At 39.9% G+C, this 25,385-nt stretch overlaps 2 protein-coding genes across 3 annotated transcripts; both read left to right on the plus strand.

The window, feature by feature from the left end:
- The first annotated feature begins 1,084 nt into the window (after positions 1 to 1,084).
- amigo1 (adhesion molecule with Ig-like domain 1) lies at positions 1,085 to 15,076 on the plus strand. Of its 2 annotated transcripts, none has more exons than XM_036947742.1 (5): positions 1,085 to 1,646; positions 2,602 to 3,254; positions 5,961 to 6,143; positions 11,814 to 12,302; positions 12,548 to 15,076. In XM_036947742.1, exons 2-5 carry the CDS (start codon positions 2,718 to 2,720, stop codon positions 12,953 to 12,955), a joined length of 1,617 nt encoding a protein of 538 aa, XP_036803637.1. In that variant the 5' UTR covers positions 1,085 to 1,646; positions 2,602 to 2,717; the 3' UTR covers positions 12,956 to 15,076. The 2 variants fall into 2 exon arrangements, with proteins under 2 accessions (XP_036803637.1, XP_036803638.1); XM_036947743.1 differs by having other exon boundaries at positions 1,085 to 1,345.
- On the plus strand, positions 13,544 to 16,229 carry LOC118939588. Its single transcript, XM_036947741.1, has 2 exons — positions 13,544 to 15,816; positions 15,891 to 16,229. The coding sequence occupies exons 1-2, from the start codon at positions 14,026 to 14,028 to the stop codon at positions 15,921 to 15,923; spliced, it is 1,824 nt and encodes a 607-aa protein (XP_036803636.1). The 5' UTR covers positions 13,544 to 14,025; the 3' UTR covers positions 15,924 to 16,229.
- The last annotated feature ends 9,156 nt before the right edge of the window (positions 16,230 to 25,385 follow it).

The raw sequence follows: 25,385 nt of genomic DNA on the forward strand, positions 1-25,385 counted from the left end.
TGGTGGTGTTGTTCTCTGGTGGCTTGCTAGACAAAATGGGACCTTTTCCTAAATTAGCCATGGATGGAAATAGGGATGTGGACTTGTGGTTTTATTTCCCCGTTCTGGCCAATGGTTATAGCAGTGATTCTGATCCAACCATTCATTCATACATTGTTGAGCCCCTGGCCTGAGAGGATGTTAGTTCAATATGTAGCTAGATGTAGAAGGATAATGTTAACTAGCTAAAGTTGCCCATGAATGGAAGTTAGACTAGCGAGCAAGCATTTTAGCCTGGTAGCCAAGGACAACAACAAATAAAAGCATGTACTGTATGACAGAGTGACAGACCATTTCATCAACTTGAAAGAGAGAAGGAAGGCATTGGTGTTTCTCCACAAGTAGGGTGAGTCAACGTGTTTTTTCTACTTGCACAAACACGTGTACACACAAACACGTGCACACACGCACACACATGACACACAGAAATCAGAACCATGGACAGCCACATCATATTTATCTTATTGGACTAAATAGTTCGGGGTATATTTGAGTTGTCCCTGTATTAGACTAGGCAGAGGGGATTTGATGATATTGACATGTTAAAGTTGAAATGCTGCTGGAATAGTGGAGGCAGCTCCGGGTTTCTTTGTGACTTGCGGTAACACTGTGGTTCTAAATCAATAGTTGATTAGCGGTCCTAAAATATCGGAAACATTAACTTGCTTGACCAGGCTGTAGGTCATGTACTGTATGTTACTGTACATGTGAAATGCTTTGTGGACTTCACTGGACAGAGGTTGCTATCCGGTTTTGTGATGAAACAAAGGTGTGGTTGAATTCATTCTGCCACTGTGTCTTCTTATTGTCTCGGCCTTTAGGCCAATATATCACGGTCGCGGGGCGTATGAGCTAACAGGTTATAGATCAAACAACCGATTATCACAATACGTAGGTTAAAATATGGATTTTATGGAGTGGGTACCACTAGTATCGCAGTGTGAGTGTTGGCCACCAGTCATTGTTGGTCTAGTATTGGAAGAAAAAAAACACGTCTACAAAAGTCGGGCAGTTGCTGTGGGCAGCAGTGACACTACACAGACTGGAGTATTATGAATAAGAAAAAAACACGAACAATTTATTCTGGCAAGACAAGACTGCTCATGCGCTCCCATGATTCACCACCTCAGCTCGCAGAGATGCTGCTGACAATGCGACTCATGAAGAGAAAACGCACTGGTTTGCTGCAGAAGACGTAAGGAATCGAAGGCCGTCGCTTGGCTGACCAGACCACTTGTCCTCAGGAACATAATACATCATCAGAATACCTGGCGTTGAATGTATCTCTGTCATTAATTCAGGTTGGGTGAGTGCCACCGGTCCAACAAGGACATGTGTTCTTACATTTCTACATAATCTTATCCTTGCGTAATTTTATACCGAGTTTTGGATGCGGCGCGGAGCAGTGTGTTGTCAGGATCTGGGAGCAAGGAAGGATTTCTCCAGCGCTCTCTTCTTTTCGCCCTGCATCCCACTTCTTGTCTTTACATTGGATAGACTATTACTGTAAGGGACTAAAACGAGGTGCAAATTATAAACAGACGTGTCCGATTTGGTAGCGGATGGATTTAATTTCAGAAAATGGCTTAATCTGATCTGACGTGAAGGTAGGATACATCATTTATAATTTATCAACATTTCCATGAATTGATCCATTGCTGTGTTTTTTTTTGGATCAAATGGAATGGAGCAATGCAACATTGAATTCACCAGCACTGTGCATGTAGAAACTAATACAATTACTAACAAACGATTTGTTAAAGCGTCAATCAGCATTTGAAACAAAACGTTTTTTCTTCCCCCTTGTTTCGGGTAAAAAAGCTGAGGGATTGGGGCTGGAGAAATGTAACCACTCTCAAACGGATAGACAGCGCTACGGATACAAGGACTGACCATCCATGATATCAACACTATTAGTTTGAACCATGTTTTGAGACTATACAGTGTTTTTGTTTACATTTGTTTTGTTTACAAACATTGGAGTGAAAAAAAAAGCTTATATTTTAGGTTCTGATGGGGCGTATGACAGTTGAACTAAGCTCACGAGACATAAGTTATATTCTTCAAGAATCAATGGGTACATTTAATTCATTCAGAAGCAAATAATGGGTGAAGCAACTGCAGATTGCCCCTTTAAAGGCAACTGACGTTGAAAATTATGATAATGCCCATTTTAGTGTAAGAGCTGTTTGAAAAGACCACCTGAGATTTCAGCCTGTTTCGGTGGGATGGAGATTTAACCTGCCTGGCAGTAAATTAGTTAATAGACCAATACAAAATAGTGTTCCAAACCTCTCTGGCCAATAACAGCTAATTTCCTGTTTTCTTCTCCAGACAGTCCTAGCTAAATTCTAGCTTGAGAAATTGCTCTTTGCTAGGAAGCCATTTTTGTTTATTTTTCACACCATCATAATTGAAAACAATCACAGTAAGGTCCTTCATTGTTACCCAGAAATGATTGTATATTAATATTATATGGCTCTATTGGACCTTTAAAATTTGAACACATTGATACAGCCGTCTCTGTTTACAACAACAATAGTTGGTTTGCTTTTCTTTCAGACCTCAATTAAGCGATGCCAGGGATTCCGCCAGCTGCTGCTCCATGCTGTGTAGGAAGAGAACCATAATACAGGAAGTTCTGCTCCTTAAATAACAACAACACACCAACAACTAGCATGTTGCCTCCACACAGAGCAGACGCCCTGCCTGAGCCCTCTCCCTCTGCCTCTGCCTCTGCCTCGGCCTCTCCCTCTCCCTCTCCCTCTCCATCTGCCTCTGCCTCTGCCTCTCCCTCTCCCTCTCCCTCTCCCAGCCTGAGGAGGGTCCAGGTTCAATGGGCCTTGTACCTCTCCCTGGCCCTCCTCTGGTACCCGTCTGGGGCAGTAGCCTCAACCCTCAACTGCCACAAGACCTGCATCTGTGCCAGTAATATCGTGAGCTGTTCCAAGATGAACCTGACCACAGTGCCCACTGGCCTGCCTCTCTATACGGCCGTCCTGGACCTCAGCTACAACGACGTCTCCCGGCTGAGGGCTGAGTGGACCACGGTGAAACTCACCAAACTCCACAACCTCCTACTCAGTCACAACGGCCTTCACTTCCTCTCCTCCGAGGCCTTTGTCTACGTCAAACACCTGCGCTACCTGGACCTGTCCTCCAACGACCTGCGACAGCTGGACGAGTTCATCTTCGAACCGTTGGGGCAGCTGGAGGTGAGAGAGAGAGAGAGAGATAACCTACTAACCTTCTGCCAAATATATGATCATAATTAGAGACACATATTTCCCAGACCAACAAAGAATTTAGAACACAAATCACATTCTGACAAACTTCCATATCTGTTAGGTGAAATACAGCAGTGTGCAATCCCAGCAGAAAAATGTGTGACTTGCTTCCACAACAAAAGGTCAACCAGTGAGTCAGAAACACCAATGTAATATAACCTATATTTACCCCCCCCCCCTCCCCCCGTCATTCTTACATTCTACTATTAGCACATTGTCACACCACTGTACATCTCTTATGTAGCATTTTAAACTGCTAATAGAAAAAGTATAATTTATTATTTTTAACGTTGCTATTCTCTTGGAACTATTTGTGTGTATAATGTTTACTGTTAATGTTGTTGTCTTTGTTTTTGTTTTTTCGTTGCTTTTTTTTTGTTGCTTCACTTGCTTTGGCAATGTTTCCCAGGTTTCCCATGTTTCCCATGCCAATAAGGCCGTTTGAATTGAGAGAGAGAGAGAGAAGGAGAAACAGATATAGAGAGAGAGAGCGACAGACAGACTAAGATGAGACAGTGAAAGAAAGATAGAGAGTCAGACAGAGAGAGAGAGACACAGAGACGGGGAGACAACAGACAATGAGAGAGAGAGAGAGAGAGACAGAGAGGAATAGAGAGACAAAGAAAGGTAGATAGAGAGAGAGACAGAGAGAGAGAGAGAGAGAGAGAGAGAGAGAGAGAGACAGAGAGTGAGAGAGAGAGATAGAGAGACAGAGACGGGGAGACAACAGACAATGAGAGAGAGAGAGAGAGAGAGAGACAGAGAGGAATAGAGAGACAAAGAGAGGTAGAGAGAGAGAGACAGAGAGAGAGAGAGCACGATAAAGAGACAGAGAGAGATAGTTGTTTTTACAATTCTGACTTTTACAAACAGTACAAGTCAAAAGTTTGGACACACATACTCATTCAAGGATTCTACATTGTAGAATAATAGTGAAGACATCAAAACTATGAAATAACACATATGGAATCATGTAGTAACCAAAAAAGTGTTAAACAAATCAAAATATATTTTATACTTGAGATTCTTTAAAATAGCCACCCTTTGCCTTCACGACAGCTTTGCACACTCTTGTCACTCTCAGACAGTTTCATGAGGTAATCACCTGGAATGCATTTCAATTAACAGGCGTGCCTTGTTAAAAGTTAATTTGTGTAATTTATTTCCTTCTTAATGTGTTTGAGCCAATGAGTTGTGTTGTGACAAGGTAGGGTTGGTATACAGAAGAGAGCCTATTTGGTGAAAGACCAAGTCCATATTATGGCAAGAATCAAATCAAATCAAATCAAATTTATTTATATAGCCCTTCGTACATCAGCTGATATCTCAAAGTGCTGTACAGAAACCCAGCCTAAAACCCCAAACAGCAAGCAATGCAGGTGTAGAAGCACGGTGGCTAGGAAAAAACTCCCTAGAAAGGCCAAAACCTAGGAAGAAACCTAAAGAGGAACCAGGCTATGTGGGGTGGCCAGTCCTCTTCTGGCTGTGCCGGGTGGAGATTATAACAGAACATGGCCAAGATGTTCAAATGTTCATAAATGACCAGCATGGTTGAATAATAATAAGGCAGAACAGCTCAAATAACCAAAGAGAAACGACAGTCTGTCATTACTTTAAGACATGAATGTCAGTCAATGCGGAAAATTTCATGAACTTTTAAAATTTCTTCAAGTTCAGTCACAAAAAACGATCAAGCGCTCATGAGGACAGCCACAGGAAAGGAAGACCCAGAGTTACCTCTGCTGCAGAAGATAAATTATAATTGTTGTAAATAAACCACTACTAAAGGACACCAATAAGAAGAAGAGATTTGCTTGGGTCAAGAAACACAAGCAATAGACATTAGACCGGTGGAAATCTGCCCTTTGGTCTGAAGAGTCCAACTTTGAGATTTTTGGTTCCAACCGCAGTCTATTTGTAAGATGCAGAGTAGGTGAATGGATGATCTCCGGATGTGTGGTTCCCACCGTGAAGCATGGTGGAGGAGGTGTGATGGTGTGGGGGCGCTTTGCTGGTGACACTGTCACTGTGATTTAGTTAGAATTCAAGGCACCAGCATGGCTAAAACAACATTATGCAGCGATACGCCATCTCATCTGGTTTGCTTTTAGTGGGACTATCATTTGTTTTTCAACACAACCTCCAGGCTGTGTAATGGCTATTTGACCAAGGAGAGTGATGGAGTGCTGCATCAGAAGACCTGACCTCCACAATCACCCGACCTCAACCCAGTTGAAATGGTTTGGGATGAGTTGGACCACAGAGGAAAGGAAAAGCAGCCAACAAGTGCTCAGCATATGTGGGAACTCCTTCAAGACTGTTGGAAAACCATTCCTCATGAAGCTGGTTGAAATAATGCCAAGAGTGTGCAAAGCTATCATCAAGGCAAAGGGTGGCTACTTTAAAAATTCTCAAATCTAAAATATAATTTGCTTTGTTTAACACTTTTTTGGTTACTACGTGATTCCGTATGTGTTATTTCATAGTTGTGGTGTCTTCACTAGAAGAAAGAAAAACCCTTGAATGAGTAGGTGTGTCCAAACTTTTTGACTGGTACTGTAGTACCAGCTGAATAATTTGATCAAATGTACAATTTCCATAATTACAAAATCCATATTTCCATATTATTCCCAGGTGCTGTTGCTCTACAACAACCGTATATCTCAGATTGACCGCTCAGCCTTCCAGGGTCTCCACAGCCTGCAGAAACTCTACCTGTCCCAGAACATGATCTCACGCTTCCCCCTGGAACTGGTCAAGGACAAGACCCGCCTGGAGAAACTCAGCCTGATGGACATCTCATCCAACAGGATCAAGGTTTATACATCTATATTAAATAATAATGTGAAGTGTAAGTGGGTCTTTCTATAAACTAGGGTGAGGATTTCCTACACTAGACAACTTGTTACAGCTGTTTACAATTCATTGCTAATAATCTGCCGATTTTTGTCATGTCATTACATTAAGATATAAGTTGGGAGCATAGCTATATTCAATACAATTCACAAATTGATTTAAAAACCTGTGTTTAACACTTTCTCATGGTTGGTGTCTTGACGGATTTGTCCAAAATCGTGTGACATAAAATCAAACTTTCTGTCCTTGCATTTATGTAAGTATAATCAGCATTAATCAGTTAAATTAGACATTGAATCCTGGATCTATCTGTCTGACAGTTTTTTTTTGTACAGAGATCTCAGAAATGCAGTGTAACTACTTAACATTTCGTGTCTCATGTTATCAGGTGAACAGAGTTTTCATGGGCACACAAATCCCCCAAAATGTATATTAAATAATAATGTATGTGATTGCAAAATCGAATGCTTCTAACCAAAAAAAATCACCTTAACCGTGTAACTTAAAACCTTAAATCGATACTGTTATTTACCCAGTTATTTACCCAGTTCTTCAATAATTTATGTATAATATTTATTGGATGCGCGTTTGGTGTTGAGCATGTTTAATAATGCCGTGATATTATCAACACATCAACATCTGATCCAGGAAGGAATTTTCTGAATGACAGTCAAGTGACAAACAGCGGTTGCCACTACAACCCACGTGGATCTAATGTTTCCAACCCACGGGGGGAAAAAAGGTGTTTGAGAATGTCCAGGATGTTTTGGTTGTCTCATTCCTTTCACCGGTGAAGACAGTTGTGACTGTATTCACATTGGATCTAATATTTCCAACAAATTGAGGTTGATCATCTGTTGTTGTCTGCTTGATTTACAGCAGGGTCTTGTGAGGTTTAACAGAGAAAGCATTAAGGTAATGAGCTCATGTTTTCATATGTTATATGTTTCATTTAGACACATAGTCTACTGTGCGTAATTGTGCAGGATATATTATCGCGCAACACCAAACCCTATTCTTATTTATTATTCTAAGTATAATGACAACAAATGATATATCCTAGTGAATTTATACACAATATGATCTGGTAATGAAATAACATGACAAATACATCTAGTTTCCATATTATACCTGCAATTTAAAACAATTCCTAGAGGCTTGAAGTAGTCTATTTACACAAAGGCAGGGTCTAATCCTGAATGCTGATTGATTAAAAGCGCATTCCACCGGGTGTCTATTCCACAAGTTACCACCGGCTAAATCTATGAAGTTTAAAATGCCTATTTACTCTGTTCCATCTGACTGCGTAATCCACTGTCTCATCAGCCCAGCCAGGCAATTTATAACCTTGATCTCCACTATAAAAAGCATCTAGACATTAACTCACATTTCTTTTAGACTAACATTTAGTTTTCAACAGCGGAGATTTGTATAAACACGTCTGTCTCTCTGACATTTGAAACATTGTTTCTGTATTCAAATTCGATCTCCCAGCTGACCCATAGTAATGAACATGTTGGGAGTCGGGACGAGACAGACAGGCAGACAGCTTTACTCAGCCGGTCGTAATCATGAATCAGCAGGCATCATTTTTTATGGATACATACAAAAAAATGTCTATTGGAATAAAGGTCAAATGAAACGGAAGTGCAGCTAGTTTGCAGTCTTTCCAGCTTCAGTTTGAAGTGCTTGTGTTTTCTGTGTTGTTGACTAGCTCCTCTGAACAACAGTGTCCTGACGAGAGAGCACATTTTCTATGCCAGGCCAAAATCGCAACTCATTAGCTCATTGTTATGGATGCATCCAAATAAATGTCACTGGAAAACAGCTTAAACAAATGAAGCTACTGTTGTTATTGTCTGCACTGTTTGATGGGACTGTAAGCTAGCCGTAATTGGCTAGCAAGCAAGGGATAAGAATGTTGCCAGCCAGTATGGCAAAGGAATATTTAAAACGAACGACTGGGTCCATATAGATACAGAACAAAAAGACTGAACGACTGGGTCGCGTCCATAGATACAGAACAAAAAGACGGAACGACTGGGTCGCATCTCTGGCAACCGAACCAATAGAACGAACGACCAGCCGGCTTGGGTACCAACCCTAGATTTGCTTCGGGACTATATATTGTGGAAGGATGAAATAGTATGAATAAATTCATCAAAATAACATTTGAATGGAAATGGCCTTTCACAAAAACCTTCTCTATTAAATGTAGCCTGTAGTATGTCTACCTGGCAGAATGATATCATGATTATTTGCCTCAATCCATTTGTTTAGCTAACTCTCATCTCATGTGAAGACTTTATCATATGCTTTCTCCCGTTGGTTCTCTTCCTTTCATTGTCTAGCAGCCGTTAAAGACATTATCCTAGTAACCGTTATCCTAGTAACCATTACCCTAGTAACCATTATCCTCGTAACCATTATCCTAGTAACCATTATCCCCGTAACCATTACCCTAGCAACCATTACCCTCGTAACCATTATCCTCGTAACCATTATCATTATCCTCGTAACCATTATCCTAGTAACCATTACCCTGGTAACCATTATCCTAGTAACCATGATCCTAGTAACCATTACCATAGTAACCATTATCCCCGTAACCATTATCCTCATAACCATTATCATAGTAACCATTATCCTAGTAACCATTATCCTCATAACCATTATCCTCATAACCATTATCCTAGTATCCATTATCCTCGTAACCATTATTCTAGTAACCAATGATAGTTGTGGCATCTTTAATTTCACCTCTTTCAAAATGTCTAACTGATATTTCTATCTCTGTCCATGAAGCCCCTCAGGTGTGAGGCCCATTTTAGAAAGGTGTTTTCCCGCTAATTGCATTTTGGAACATTTGCATAAAGTCTTTACCGCGGTGCCCTGAAATGTGATGAACATTTTAAACTAAACATTCCGATCTGTTCCGTCAGCTTTATCAATTGATAAGGTACAGCATATACCGCCACAGGATAATGGTCACGAGGATAATGGTTACCGTGCTTCTACACCTGCATTGCTTGCTGTTTTGGGGTTTTAGGCTGGGTTTCTGTACAGCACTTTGAGATATCAGCTGATGTACGAAGGGCTATATAAATAAATGTGATTTGATTTGCACTATACTACTTTGATACTCATGGTGGGGATTAAGAAGTGAGTATACGCAATGCCCGCTGAAGACATGGGGCGGCAGGGGAGCCTAGTGGTTAGACCGTTGGACGAGTAACTGAAAAGTTGCACGTTCCGAATCCCCGAGCTGACAAGGTACAAATCTGTCGTTCTGCCCCTGAACAGGCAGTTAACCCACTGTTCCTAGGCCATCATTGAAAGTAAGAATTTGTTCTTAACCTTTTGTGACTAGGGGGCAGTATTTTCATTTTTGGAAAAATAACGTTCCCGTAGTAAACGGGATATTTTGTCAGGACAAGATGGACTTGCCTACTTAAATAAAGGTAAACATAAAAATAAGTGCATGTGCACTTGATTTAATGGGTAACTACACAAAATATATACCGATATGTTCTTTGATCATTTTAGGTCGTTCTAAGTGTGTCACTGTTTCTCATAGACTTTCACTCAGGGAGCATTTCCTTCACCGGGTGGGCCGTTTTGGACATTTTTGGCAAAGTTAGAGTATACTCACTTCTCCAGGAACTGCTAGGGGGGGGGGGGAGAGGGGTTGCTGAGGACTATTTCTGTCTGTAATAAAGCCCCTTTGCAGGGAAAAACTCATTCTGAATGGCTGGGCCTGGCTCCCTAGTGGGTGGACCTGGCTCCCAAGTGGTATGCCCTCCCAGGCCTGCCCATGGCTGCGCCCCTACCCAGTCATGTGGGCCTAATGCATTTATTTAAATTGACTGATTTCCTTCTATGAACTGTAACTCAGTGAAAATCTTTGGAATTGTTTCTTGTTGCGTTTCTTTTTGTTGTTCAGTTTATATTAGGTCCTAAGTGCTTAAAAATGTCCCTACAGGTCCTTGCATTTGACTTGCTAATGTCTGTATGAACCTAAACTTAAAGGATGTACAGGGCCTTCAGAAAATATAACCCGTTGACTTATTCCACATTTTGTTGTGTTGTGAATTCAAAATGGATTCAATACATTTGTTTTCTCACCCATCTACACACAATACCCCATACCCATAATGACAAAGGGAAAACATGTTTTTAGAAACGTTTGCAAATTTATTGAAAATTAAATATAGAAATATCTAATTTACATAGGTATTCACACCCCTGAATCAACACTTTCTAGAAGCACCTTTGACAGTGATTACAGCTGAGAGTGTTTCTGGGTAATTCTCTAAGAGCTTTCCACACCTGGATTGTGCAATATTTGCCTACTATTCTTTTCAAAATTCTTGAAACTCTGTCAAATTGGTTGTTGATCATTGCTAGACAACAATTTTCAGGTCTTGCCATAGGTTTTCAAGCAGATTTAAGTCAAAACTGTAACTCGGCCACTCAGGAACATTCGCTGTCTTCCTGGTAAGCAACTCCAGTGTAGATATGGCCTTCTGTTTTAGGTTATTGTCCTGCTGAAAAATGAATTAATCTGAGCAGACTGAACCAGGTTTTCCTCTAGGATTTTTTCTGCTTATCTCCATTCCATTTATTTTTTATCCTGAAAAACTCCCCAGTCCTTAATGATTACAAGCATACCCTTAACATGATGCAGCCAACATGGTGCTAGAAAATATGGAGAGTGGTACTCAGTAATGTGTTGTGTTGGACATGCCCCAAACATAACACTTTGTATTCAAGACAAAAAGTGAATTGCTTTCTCACATTTTTTTGTATTATTACTTTAGTCCCTTGTTGCAAACAGGATGCATGTTTTGGAATATTCTTAGTCTGTACAGGCCTCCTTCTTTTCACTCTGTCAAATATGTTAGTATTGTGGAGTAACTACAATGTTGTTGATCCCTCCTCAGTTTTCTCCTACCACAGCCATTAAACTCTGTAACTGTTTTAAAGTCACCACTGACTTCATGATGAAATCCCTGAGTGGTTTCCTTCTTCTCTGGCAACTGAGTTAGGAAGGACGCCTGTATCTTTATAGTGACTGGGTGTATTGATACACCATCCAAAGTGTAATTAATAACTTCACCATGCTCAAAGGGATATTTAGTATTTGCTCTTTATATTGTTACCCATCTACCAATAGGTGCCCTTCTTTGCGAGGCATTGGAAAACCTCCCAGGTATTTGTGGTTGAATCTGTGTTTAACATTCAGTGCTCAACTGAGGCACCTTTACAGATAATTGTATGTGTGTATAATCCTAGGCCTATGTTTTTGTATAGGTGGAGCTATGTGCCAATTTGCATATTAAAGTACATATGTGGGACTGCATTATATTTAGTTTCAAACCCTTTTGAAAATTTGATCCCAATGTCACACATTTGGCCCCATTATTTATAGAAAGACCCATGTGCATAGCATCTTTTACCTGTATTTTTTGCACAATTTAATCTAATGTTTAGTGACGGTGCATCATATAATGTTTTTACATTGTAAGTGGTGTTTTTATCTATTACTTTGTATGTTCATTGAGTTTTTACATTTTATTGTTGCACAATTTATTTACTCATTGAGGACATACACATTTTAATCTAATATAGGTTCCACCCATTGAGGAGCTGCAGGTGCTGCCTGCCTGGATAAAGAACGGCCTCTACTTCCACAACAACCCTCTGATCTGTGACTGTAGCCTATATAGTCTCCTGGCCCACTGGCACATCCGCCGGCTCAACTCAGCCCTGGACTTTAAAGATGAGTACAGCTGCTATCTCCCCGGGTCCCAGAAAAGCAGGGTGGGGGTCTTCGACCTCAACAGAGACTACATGAACTGTAGTACGTTCTACGAGGCGGACGAGGAAGCTTGGCTGGAACAGACGCTGATCTTGCGCTGTGATACTAAACACAGAGATCTGTCTAAGACCTGGGTGATGCCTGGCGATGTAGTGGTGACGGAAGGGCTTAATCAGACAGCCAAGGTGCTTCCTGACGGTAGTCTCCAGATCGGTCCGGTGAAGTCGGAGGACTCGGGGACGTACACATGCTACGCTGTGAGCGAAGCCCTCAACGAGACGCTCTACGTGCTGCTCAAGGTATGTTGGATACTGTTTCATAATGTATACGTGTTGTGTGTTGTAAGGTTGTATGTCCAATGATCCTGTGACATCTTAATTTCCCCTTGGGGGATAATTCAGCTCAAACCAATTCAATTCAATTCAGCTCAAACCAATTCAATTCAGCTCAAACCAATTCAATTCACTCTGGATTAGTGAAAAATGACTAAAAATGTAAATAACAATTCAATTCAAATCAACTCCATTCCTATCGATTCCCAAAGGTGCATAACTTCACGGAGAACGGCAACGGCGAAGCCCTGAACACGGCATACACCACCCTGGTGGGCTGCCTGACCAGCGTGGTCCTAGTGCTCATCTACCTGTACCTGACCCCCTGCCGATGCTTCTGCTGCCCCAAGAAGAACCACGAGGACTCCATCCACTCCTCCATGCTCAGCGCCACACCCAGCCATGAGGACCTGATCAACAACACTGACCCAAGGCATGTGGCCTTCATCGACCCCAAGGAGCTGGGACAGGGGCTGAACGGGAAGGTGAACCCCAACGATGGGGAGGGGGACCAGGGAGAGATGGATGAGGAGGGAGGGTTACTGGGGAAGGGAAGGAGGAAGAAGTCTGTGGCTGAGTCTATTAGTTCTGTCTTCTCTGACACCCCCATAGTGGTCTGAGATGGTACGGACCGTCGATATGGATGTACGCCGTGACGCGATTGGATGGATCAGGGATGTACGTGGTGTGATTGGATGAAACTGTGACTACTTCCTTGGACAGAAAGCCAATCACAGTTCACTAAACCAACCAATCAGAAGCTTCAGGGGAGTGTCAACACATTGCCTTGGTATTAACAAGGACAACTGACAATAAACAGGACCTTTCTCCAGCATTTGATCTGTAGCACTTAAAATATACATACTGTGAAAGCCTGACAGAGGAGTCCCACTGGGCACACACTGGTTGAATCCACGTTGTTTACGCGTCATTTCAATGAAATTACTTTGAACCAATGTGCACTAGACGTGGAATTGACGTCTGTGCTCAGTGGAGTGTAAGAGGACACTAATTCCTTCCTGTGGCACAGTAACGGTGGATATCATGTTTGGACGGTAGCAGTACTCAGGAAGACATTGATTGGTGGAGGACCCGAAAATATGAGATTGTGAGCCATTTTAAACTTTGAGATGAAAAAAAAAAAGGGAGATGAATTAATTTTGGAAAATAACATAGTTCGTACATATATATATATATATATATAGTCAAGTCATGAGCATGAACCTTGTAGACTGACTCATATGTCTATTTAATAATAGGAGTAGACTAGCGTGAGTCTTCTGTAGACTTTAGTACATACAGAACGTACATACGGTAGCTATACACATAGAAATAGAATGACTTTATATTACTTCCTGGCATGGGTACATTCATTTTGGCCACCGGGCCACCCATCACAGAACTGACTTGGATGGGAATGTCTGTTCTAATAATTATATTTCTATGCATATACCCCTCCACCACCCACAGACAGACAGACAGGCCAGAGTTGGCCAAATACAACAACATGGTAACCAGATTCAGTGTTGGCCAAATACAACAACATGGTCACCAGATTCAGTGTTGGCCAAACACAACAACATGGATACCAGATTCAGTGTTGGCCAAACAACAACATGGTCACCAGATTCAGTGTTGGCCAAATACAACAACATGGTAACCAGATTCAGTGTTGGCCAAATACAACAACATGGATACCAGATTCAGTGTTGGCCAAACAACAACATGGTCACCAGATTCAGTGTTGGCCAAACAACAACATGGACACCAGATTCAGAGTTGGCCAAATACAACAACATGGTCACCAGATTCAGAGTTGGCCAAATACAACAACATGGTCACCAGATTCAGAGTTGGCCAGATACAACAACATGGTCACCAGATTCAGAGTTGGCCAGATACAACAACATGGTCACCAGATTCAGAGTTGGCCAAACAACAACATGGACACCAGATTCAGTGTTGGAAAAATACAACAACATGGTCACCAGATCCAGAGTTGGCCAAACACAACAACATGGACATCAGATTCAGAGTTGGCCAAACACAACAACATGGACATCAGATTCAGAGTTGGCCAGATACAACAACATGGACACCAGATTCAGAGTTGGCCAGATACAACAACATGGACACCAGATTCAGAGTTGGCCAAACAACAACAACATGGACACCAGATTCAGAGTTGGCCAAACACAACAACATGGACACCAGATTCAGTGTTGGCCAAACAACAACATGGACACCAGATTCAGAGTTGGCCAAACACAACAACATGGACACCAGATTCAGAGTTGGCCAAACACAACAACATGGACACCAGATTCAGAGTTGGCCAGATACAACAACATGGACACCAGATTCAGAGTTGGCCAGATACAACAACATGGACACCAGATTCAGAGTTGGCCAAACACAACAACATGGACACCAGATTCAGAGTTGGCCAGATACAACAACATGGACACCAGATTCAGAGTTGGCCAAACACAACAACATGGACACCAGATTCAGAGTTGGCCAAACACAACAACATGGACACCAGATTCAGAGTTGGCCAAACAACAACATGGACACCAGATTCAGAGTTGGCCAGATACAACAACATGGACACCAGATTCAGAGTTGGCCAAACACAACAACATGGACACCAGATTCAGAGTTGGCCAAACACAACAACATGGACACCAGATTCAGAGTTGGCCAAACAACAACATGGACACCAGATTCAGAGTTGGCCAGATACAACAACATGGACACCAGATTCAGAGTTGGCCAAACACAACAACATGGACACCAGATTCAGAGTTGGCCAAACACAACAACATGGACACCAGATTCAGAGTTGGCCAAACACAACAACATGGACACCAGATTCAGAGTTGGCCAAACAACAACATGGACACCAGATTCAGAGTTGGCCAAACACAACAACATGGACACCAGATTCAGAGTTGGCCAAACAACAACATGGACACCAGATTCAGAGTTGGCCAAACACAACAACATGGTCACCAGATTCAGAGTTGGCCAGATACAACAACATGGACACCAGATTCAGAGTTGGCCAAACAACAACAACATGGACACCAGATTCAGAGTTGGCCAAACAACAACATGGACACCAGATTCAGAGTTGGCCAAACACAACAACATGGACACCAGATTCAGAGTTGGCCAAACAACAACATGGACACCAGATTCAGAGTTGGCCAGATACAACAACATGGACACCAGATTCAGAGTTGGCCAAACACAACAACATGGACACCAGATTCAGAGTTGGCCAAACAACAACATGGACACCAGATTCAGAGTTGGCCAAACACAACAACATGGACACCAGATTCAGTGTTGGCCAAACAACAACATGGACACCAGATTCAGTGTTGGAAAAATACAACAACATGGTCACCAGATCCAGAGTTGGCCAAACACAACAACATGGACACCAGATTCAGAGTTGGCCAAACACAACAACATGGTCACCAGATTCAGAGTTGGCCAAACACAACAACATGGTCACCAGATTCAGAGTTGGCCAAACACAACAACATGGACACCAGATTCAGAGTTGGCCAAACATAGTAACTGTAAATTGTGCTACAACGGATTGAATCGAGCCTTTAGGTACCTCTCTGGTCATGAATAGTCAGAACCAGTGATTCACACTGAAGAGGAACAGCCATGTTATAAACAAACATCACACTACAGCCCAGAGACCAGACTGAGTGGGCCTGTGAGTGGGAACCAGGAAATGTAGCTTATAACATGAGTGTGACTTATTTTACACTCTCAAGTAGGCAGACTGCTAGGTCAGATTATTTATTTAGTCATAATGAGATAGCAATAGAGCGGAATAGCATAATAAAAGTTCATTGTGGTTCACCTTTATTGTTGTTCGCTTGATGCTTGATTCAGTTATTTGTACAGTAGGTGAATGAGGAAGTCTTCACACCCTTGTTAAGCCATGCATTCCTATTGCCTATCTGTTTTAGGAAGCCAGTCACTAAGAGATGAGCTATTATACAATAGTGTAATGGAAATACTGTTTATCGTGGATTCATAATTGTAGATAAAAGAAAATGTATTCTTTCAAAGATTTGCACACTGAAAAAAGAGACATATTGAGGTCTGTATACTGCACCATACGACATGCTTCTGCCAGGTGATGTCGTTCTTCGTGGTAATGTTCCCTGTCATAGTGAATGCACTGTATAGTAGGTGAACACAGCCAGTCATTAGGACAGCTCATTAGAGAACCACCTGTCTCCACCTGCTAGCCCAGGTTCATGAATATACATCATCATGCTGTAGCTAGCACGCTATGTACCATGAATATTCATCATCATGCTGTAGCTAGCACGCTATGTACCATGAATATTCATCATCATGCTGTAGCTAGCATGCTATGTCCCATGAATATTCATCATCATGCTGTAGCTAGCACGCAATGTCCCATGAATATTCATCATCATGCTGTAGCTAGCACGCTATGTCCCATGAATATACATCATCATGATGTAGCTAGCCCTCTATGTCCCATGAATATATCATTATGTTATGTCCCAGACTGACAGGAAAGAGATGGGTTATGTTGAAAAGGAAGAAACATTTTGAAACATTTTGAAACGAGGATGTACTACCAGAATACGTCCAATAAGAACACCGATTTTTAATTCCCTGTTGCAGAAGCTTTGACTACAGTGTGCCCCACTGAACACGGCCCTGTGCTCTGTAAGGCCGGGGAAAACACAGAGTTGTTCATTAGTGTTGTGCTGTCTGAGCTGATTCAGGTAACACATCTCTTCCTCAGTACGTTATTGGCTCTGTCTTCAAATTCAATTCATAAATGCAAATTGTATGCAGGGCCTTTTCAAGAGCTGCTGGCTGTTGAGCCCAAATGAACCAGGTTTTCAAGTAGACAAGGCTGTTCACCACCGTCCATGTCTTGGCGAATCAGAACGGTGTCATTACATTATCGTGAGCGTCTTTTGTCATGACAACGACAGGGCTACTGACGTCTGAATGCTAATTACATCGTTTGATAAGGCTTCCCTCTGCCTCACTGTGTGGGTGCTTGTGCGTGCCTGTGCATGTACGTGTTTGTGTGTGTCTCCCTGTGTGTGCGCAGACACATTTTTTTTTCCAGCGTGTTCTCCTATGCCACCACACCAACACAAGTCCATTATATCAAATCAAATCAAATCAAATTCTATTGGTCACATACAGGTGATTAGCAGATGTTATTGCGGGTGTAGTGAAATGCTTGTGCTTCTAGCTCTGACAGTGCAGTAATATCTAACAAGGAATATCTAACAAATTACCCAAAATACACACAATACACACAAATCTAAGTAGGAATTAATTAAGACTATATACATATGGACGAGCGATGTCAGAGCGGAACGGACTAAGGTACAGTATAATAGTATAATAGTATAGAATACAGGATATACATATGAGATGAGTAACGTAAGATGTGTAAACATTATTAAGTGAATGAGATACTGTAGAATAGTATAGAAAACAATATTGAATTATGTTGTTTAATTAACCAGGCTAGAACAAACCATATTGAACTCCGTAATTCAGTATGAAAACAAATGTAGCTTGACTTGAGCGCTCAGGGCATTTCCTTCAGATCACCCTAATGACATACAGCAGAGGAAACTACTTAAGTACAAATACTTTAAAGTACTACTTAAGTCATTTTTGGGGGGTATCTGAACTTTACTATTTATATTTTCGACAACTTATTTTAACTTCACTACATTCCTAAAGAAAATATATATATATATATATATATCCTCTGACACCCAAAAGTACTTGTTATATTTAGAATGGCTTAGCAGGACAGGAAAATGGTCCAATTCACACACTTATCAAGATAACATCCCTGGTTATTCCTGCTACCTCTGATCTGGCAGACTCACTAAACACAAACACTTCATTTGTAAATGATGTCTGAGTGTCTGGTGATCAGTAAAGAAATAAATCAAGAAGACTGTGACGTCTTAGGAAGACCCATATGGCCCATAGGAAGGCCCATAGGGCCCATAGGAAGGCTCATAGGAAAGCACATAGGAAGACCCATAGGGCCCATAGGAAGGCCCATAGGAAGACCTGTAGGAAGGCCCGTATGAAGACCCATAGGAAGCCCCATAGGAAGACCCATAGGGCCTGTAGGAAGGCCCATAGGAAGGCAAGTAGGAAAGCCCATAGGAAGGCCCATAGGGCATGTAGGAAGGCCCATAGGGCTTTGGTCCAAAAATAGTGCACATTGCAAATCAAATCAAATCAGATTTTATTTGTCACATACACGTGGTTAGCCCATGCGAGTGTAGCGAAATGCTTGTGCATCTAGTTCCGACCGTGCAGTAATACCTAACAAGTAATCTTGACAAATTCACAACAACTATCTTATACACACAAATCTAAAGGGATGAATAAGAATATGTACATATAAATATCTGGATGAGTGATGGCTGTGCGGCATAGGCAAGATGCAGTAGATGGTATAGAGTACAGTATATACATATGAGATGAGTCATGTAGGATATGTAAACATTATTAAAGTGGCATTGTTTAAAGTGACTAGTGATACATTTATTACATCTATTAAAGTGGCCAGAGATTTGAGTCTGTATGTTGGCAGCAGCCACTCTATCTTAGTGATGCCTGTTTAACAGTCTGATGGCCTTGAGATAGAAGCTGTTTTTCAGTCTCTCGGTCCCAACTTTGATGCACCTGTACTGACCTTGCCTTCTGGATGATAGCGGGGTGAACAGGCAGTGGCTCGGGTGGTTGTTGTCCTTGATGATCTTTTTGGCCTTCCTGTGAAATCGGGTGCTGTAGGTGTCTTGGTGGGCCGGTAGTTTGCCCCTGGTGATGCGTTGTGCAGACCTCACTACCCTCTGGAGAGCCTTGCGGTTGTTTGGGCGGAGCAGTTGCCGTACCAGGCGGTGATACAGCCCAGCAGGATGCTCTCGATTGTGCATCTGTAAAAGTTTGTGAGTGTTTTAGGTAACAGGCCAAATTTCTTCAGCCTCCTGAGGTCTTCACAACGCTGTCTGTGTGCGTGGACCATTTCAGTTTGTCAGTGATGTGTATGTTGAGGAACTTAAAACTTACTACCCTCTCCACTACTGTCCCGTCGATGTGGATGGGGGGATGCTCCCTCTGCTGTTTCCTGAAGTCCACGATCATCTCCTTTGTTTTGTTGACGTTGACGTTTCAGTGGGACGTTCAGTGGGGACGTTCAGTGGGGACGTTCAGTGGGGACGTTCAGTGGGACGTTCAGTGGGGACGCTCAGTGGGACGTTCAGTGGGGACGTTCAGTGGGGACGTTCAGTGGGGACGTTTCGGTGGGACGTTCCGTGGGGACGTTCAGTGGGGACGTTTCGGTGGGACGTTCAGTGGGGACGTTTCGGTGGGACGTTTCGGTGGGACGTTCAGTGGGACGTTCAGTGGGGACGTTCAGTGGGGACGTTCAGTGGGGACGTTCAGTGGGGACGTTCAGTGGGACGTTCAGTGGGGACGTTCAGCGGGGACGTTCAGTGCAACGTTCAGTGGGGACGTTCAGTGAGGACGTTCAGTGGGACGTTCAGTGGGGACGTTCAGTGGGGACGTTCAGTGGGGACGTTCAGTGGGACGTTCAGTGGGGACGTTCAGCGGGGACGTTCAGTGCGACGTTCAGTGGGGACGTTCAGTGAGGACGTTCAGTGGGACGTTCAGTGGGGACGTTCAGTGGGGACGTTCAGTGGGGACATTCAGTGGGGACGTTCAGTGGGGACGTTCAGTGGGACGTTCAGTGGGGACGTTCAGTGGGGACGTTTCGGTGGGACGTTCAGTGGGGGCGTTCTAAATAGCCAATAGCTGGTTAAACCTTGAACACACATTATGGCGATGGATGCAGCACGCCTCCTATCTATACTCTCATGAGAGAGAGCCATGTCGTTAACCACGATGAATCAGGATAGGGTCTGCTTCTTCGGCTAAGGGTATTCTTCAGTTGCCTGTCACACAATTACTAAACATATAAAACACAATGGATAATGGAATGGAACACTGTCTATAGTGTAATGTCTGTGGTATTGACTGACTATAGTTTAATATCTGTGGTACTGACTGACTATAGTTTAATATCTGTGGTACTTACTGACTATAGTTTAATATCTATGGTACTGACTGACTATAGTTTAATATCTGTGGTAATGACTGACTATAGTTTAATATCTATGGTACTGACTGACTATAGTTTAATATCTATGGTACTGACTGACTATAGTTTAATATCTATGGTATTGACTATAGTTTAATATCTATGGTACTGACTATAGTTTAATATCTGTGGTACTGACTATAGTTTAATATCTATGGTACTGACTGACTATAGTGTAATATCTATGGTATTGACTGACTATAGTTTAATATCTATGGTACTGACTGACTATAGTTTAATATCTGTGGTACTGACTATAGTTTAATATCTGTGGTACTGACTATAGTTTAATATCTATGGTACTGACTGACTATAGTGTAATATCTATGGTATTGACTGACTATAGTTTAATATCTATGGTACCGACTGACTATAGTTTAATATCTATGGTACTGACTGACTATAGTTTAATATCTATGGTACTGACTATAGTTTAATATCTATGGTACTGACTATAGTTTAATATCTATGGTACTGACTGACTATAGTTTAATATCTGTGGTACTGACTGACTATAGTTTAATATCTGTGGTACTTACTGACTATAGTTTAATATCTATGGTACTGACTGACTATAGTTGAATATCTGTGGTAATGACTGACTATAGTTTAATATCTATGGTACTGACTGACTATAGTTTAATATCTATGGTACTGACTGACTATAGTTTAATATCTATGGTATTGACTATAGTTTAATATCTATGGTACTGACTATAGTTTAATATCTGTGGTACTGACTATAGTTTAATATCTATGGTACTGACTGACTATAGTGTAATATCTATGGTATTGACTGACTATAGTTTAATATCTATGGTACTGACTGACTATAGTTTAATATCTATGGTACTGACTATAGTTTAATATCTGTGGTACTGACTATAGTTTAATATCTATGGTACTGACTGACTATAGTGTAATATCTATGGTACTGACTGACTATAGTTTAATATCTATGGTACTGACTGACTATAGTTTAATATCTATGGTACTGACTATAGTTTAATATCTATGGTACTGACTATAGTTTAATATCTATGGTACTGACTGACTATAGTTTAATATCTATGGTACTGACTGACTATAGTTTAATATCTATGGTATTGACTATAGTTTAATATCTATGGTACTGACTATAGTTTAATATCTGTGGTAATGACTGTCTATAGTTTAATATCTATGATACTGACTATAGTTTAATATCTGTGGTACTGACTGACTATAGTTTAATATCTATGGTACTGACTGTCTATAGTGTAATATCTATGGTAATGACTGACTATAGTTTAATATCTATGGTACTGACTATAGTTTAATATCTGTGGTACTGACTGACTATAGTTTAATATCTATGGTACTGACTATAGTTTAATATCTATGGTACTGACTGACTATAGTTTAATATCTATGGTACTGACTATAGTTTAATATCTGTGGTACTGACTGACTATAGTTTAATATCTATGGTACTGACTATAGTTTAATATCTATGGTACTGACTGACTATAGTTTAATATCTATGGTACTGACTGACTATAGTTTAATATCTATGGTACTGACTGACTATAGTTTAATATCTATGATACTGACTATAGTTTAATATCTATGGTACTGACTATAGTTTAATATCTATGGTACTGACTATAGTTTAATATCTATGGTACTGACTGACTATAGTTTAATATCTATGGTACTGACTGACTATAGTTTAATATCTATGATACTGACTGACTATAGTTTAATATCTATGGTACTGACTATAGTTTAATATCTATGGTATTGACTGACTATAGTGTAATATCTATGGTACTGACTATAGTTTAATATCTATGGTACTGACTATAGTTTAATATCTATGGTACTGACTGTCTATAGTGTAATATCTATGGTACTGACTATAGTTTAATATCTATGGTACTGACTATAGTTTAATATCTATGGTACTGACTGACTATAGTTTAATATCTATGGTACTGACTGACTATAGTTTAATATCTATGGTACTGACTGACTATAGTTTAATATCTATGGTACTGACTGACTATAGTTTAATATCTATGGTACTGACTGTCTATAGTGTAATATCTATGGTACTGACTATAGTTTGATATCTATGGTACTGACTATAGTTTAATATCTGTGGTACTGACTGACTATAGTGTAATGTCTGTGGTACTGACTGTCTATAGTTTAATATCTATGGTACCGACTGACTATAGTTTAATATCTATGATTCTGACTATAGTTTAATATCTATGGTACTGACTGTCTATAGTGTAATATCTATGGTACTGACTATAGTTTAATATCTATGGTACTGACTATAGTTTAATATCTATGGTACTGACTATAGTTTAATATCTATGGTACTGACTATAGTTTAATATCTATGGTACTGACTGACTATAGTTTAATATCTATGGTACTGACTATAGTTTAATATCTGTGGTACTGACTGACTATAGTGTAATGTCTGTGGTACTGACTGTCTATAGTTTAATATCTATGGTACCGACTGACTATAGTTTAATATCTATGATACTGACTATAGTTTAATATCTATGGTACTGACTGTCTATAGTTTAATATCTATGGTACTGACTATAGTTTAATATCTATGGTACTGACTATAGTTTAATATCTATGGTACCGACTTACTATAGTTTAATATCTATGGTACTGACTATAGGTAGTTTAATATCTATGGTACTGACTGACTATAGTTTAATATCTATGGTACTGACTATAGTTTAATATCTATGGTACTGACTGACTATAGTTTAATATATATGGTACCGACTGACTATAGTTTAATATCTATGGTACTGACTATAGTTTAATATCTATGGTACTGACTGACTATAGTTTAATATCTATGGTACTGACTATAGTTTAATATCTATGGTACTGACTATAGTTTAATATCTGTGGTACTGACTATAGTTTAATATCTATGGTACTGACTATAGTTTAATATCTATGGTACTGACTGACTATAGTTTAATATCTATGGTACTGACTGACTATAGTTTAATATCTATGGTACTGACTATAGTTTAATATCTATGGTACTGACTATAGTTTAATATCTATGGTACTGACTGACTATAGTTTAATATCTATGGTACTGACTATAGTTTAATATCTATAGTACTGACTGACTATAGTTTAATATCTATGGTACTGACTATAGTTTAATATCTATGGTACTGACTGACTATAGTTTAATATCTATGGTACTGACTATAGTTTAATATCTATGGTACTGACTGACTATAGTTTAATATCTATGGTACTGACTGACTATAGTTTAATATCTGTGGTACTGACTGACTATAGTTTAATATCTATGGTACTGACTGACTATAGTTTAATATCTATGGTACTGACTGACTATAGTTTAATATCTGTGGTACTGACTGACTATAGTTTAATATCTATGGTACTGACTATAGTTTAATATCTATGGTACTGACTATAGTTTAATATCTATGGTACTGACTATAGTTTAATATCTATGGTACTGACTGACTATAGTTTAATATCTATGGTACTGACTATAGTTTAATATCTGTGGTACTGACTGACTATAGTTTAATATCTATGGTATTGACTGACTATAGTTTAATATCTATGGTACCGACTGACTATAGTTTAATATCTATGGTACTGACTGACTATAGTTTAATATCTATGGTACTGACTATAGTTTAATATCTATGGTACTGACTATAGTTTAATATCTGTGGTACTGACTGACTATAGTTTAATATCTATGGTATTGACTGACTATAGTTTAATATCTGTGGTAATGACTGACTATAGTTTAATATCTATGGTACTGACTGACTATAGTTTAATATCTATGGTACTGACTGACTATAGTTTAATATCTATGGTATTGACTATAGTTTAATATCTATGGTACTGACTATAGTTTAATATCTGTGGTACTGACTGACTATAGTGTAATGTCTGTGGTACTGACTGTCTATAGTTTAATATCTATGGTACCGACTGACTATAGTTTAATATCTATGATACTGACTATAGTTTAATATCTATGGTACTGACTGTCTATAGTTTAATATCTATGGTACTGACTATAGTTTAATATCTATGGTACTGACTATAGTTTAATATCTATGGTACCGACTTACTATAGTTTAATATCTATGGTACTGACTATAGGTAGTTTAATATCTATGGTACTGACTGACTATAGTTTAATATCTATGGTACTGACTATAGTTTAATATCTATGGTACTGACTGACTATAGTTTAATATATATGGTACCGACTGACTATAGTTTAATATCTATGGTACTGACTATAGTTTAATATCTATGGTACTGACTGACTATAGTTTAATATCTATGGTACTGACTATAGTTTAATATCTATGGTACTGACTATAGTTTAATATCTGTGGTACTGACTATAGTTTAATATCTATGGTACTGACTATAGTTTAATATCTATGGTACTGACTGACTATAGTTTAATATCTATGGTACTGACTGACTATAGTTTAATATCTATGGTACTGACTATAGTTTAATATCTATGGTACTGACTATAGTTTAATATCTATGGTACTGACTGACTATAGTTTAATATCTATGGTACTGACTATAGTTTAATATCTATGGTACTGACTGACTATAGTTTAATATCTATGGTACTGACTATAGTTTAATATCTATGGTACTGACTGACTATAGTTTAATATCTATGGTACTGACTATAGTGTAATATCTATGGTACTGACTGACTATAGTTTAATATCTATGGTACTGACTGACTATAGTTTAATATCTAT

This window comes from Oncorhynchus mykiss, chromosome 16, assembly GCF_013265735.2.
Source record: "Oncorhynchus mykiss isolate Arlee chromosome 16, USDA_OmykA_1.1, whole genome shotgun sequence".
Classification (NCBI taxonomy): Eukaryota; Metazoa; Chordata; class Actinopteri; order Salmoniformes; family Salmonidae; genus Oncorhynchus; species Oncorhynchus mykiss.

Excerpts from the sequence above, each read along its gene's own strand:
- amigo1 (XM_036947742.1), top strand. The coding sequence starts at position 2,718 with ATGTTGCCTCCACACAGAGCAGACGCCCTGCCTGAGCCCTCTCCCTCT. Across the intron at positions 6,144-11,813 it reads TCTCATCCAACAGGATCAAG|GTTCCACCCATTGAGGAGCT; the intron begins GTTTATACATCT and ends AATCTAATATAG. Across the intron at positions 12,303-12,547 it reads CGCTCTACGTGCTGCTCAAG|GTGCATAACTTCACGGAGAA; the intron begins GTATGTTGGATA and ends CGATTCCCAAAG.
- LOC118939588 (XM_036947741.1), top strand. The coding sequence starts at position 14,026 with ATGGATACCAGATTCAGTGTTGGCCAAACAACAACATGGTCACCAGAT. Across the intron at positions 15,817-15,890 it reads AGTTGGCCAAACACAACAAC|ATGGACACCAGATTCAGAGT; the intron begins ATGGTCACCAGA and ends AAACACAACAAC.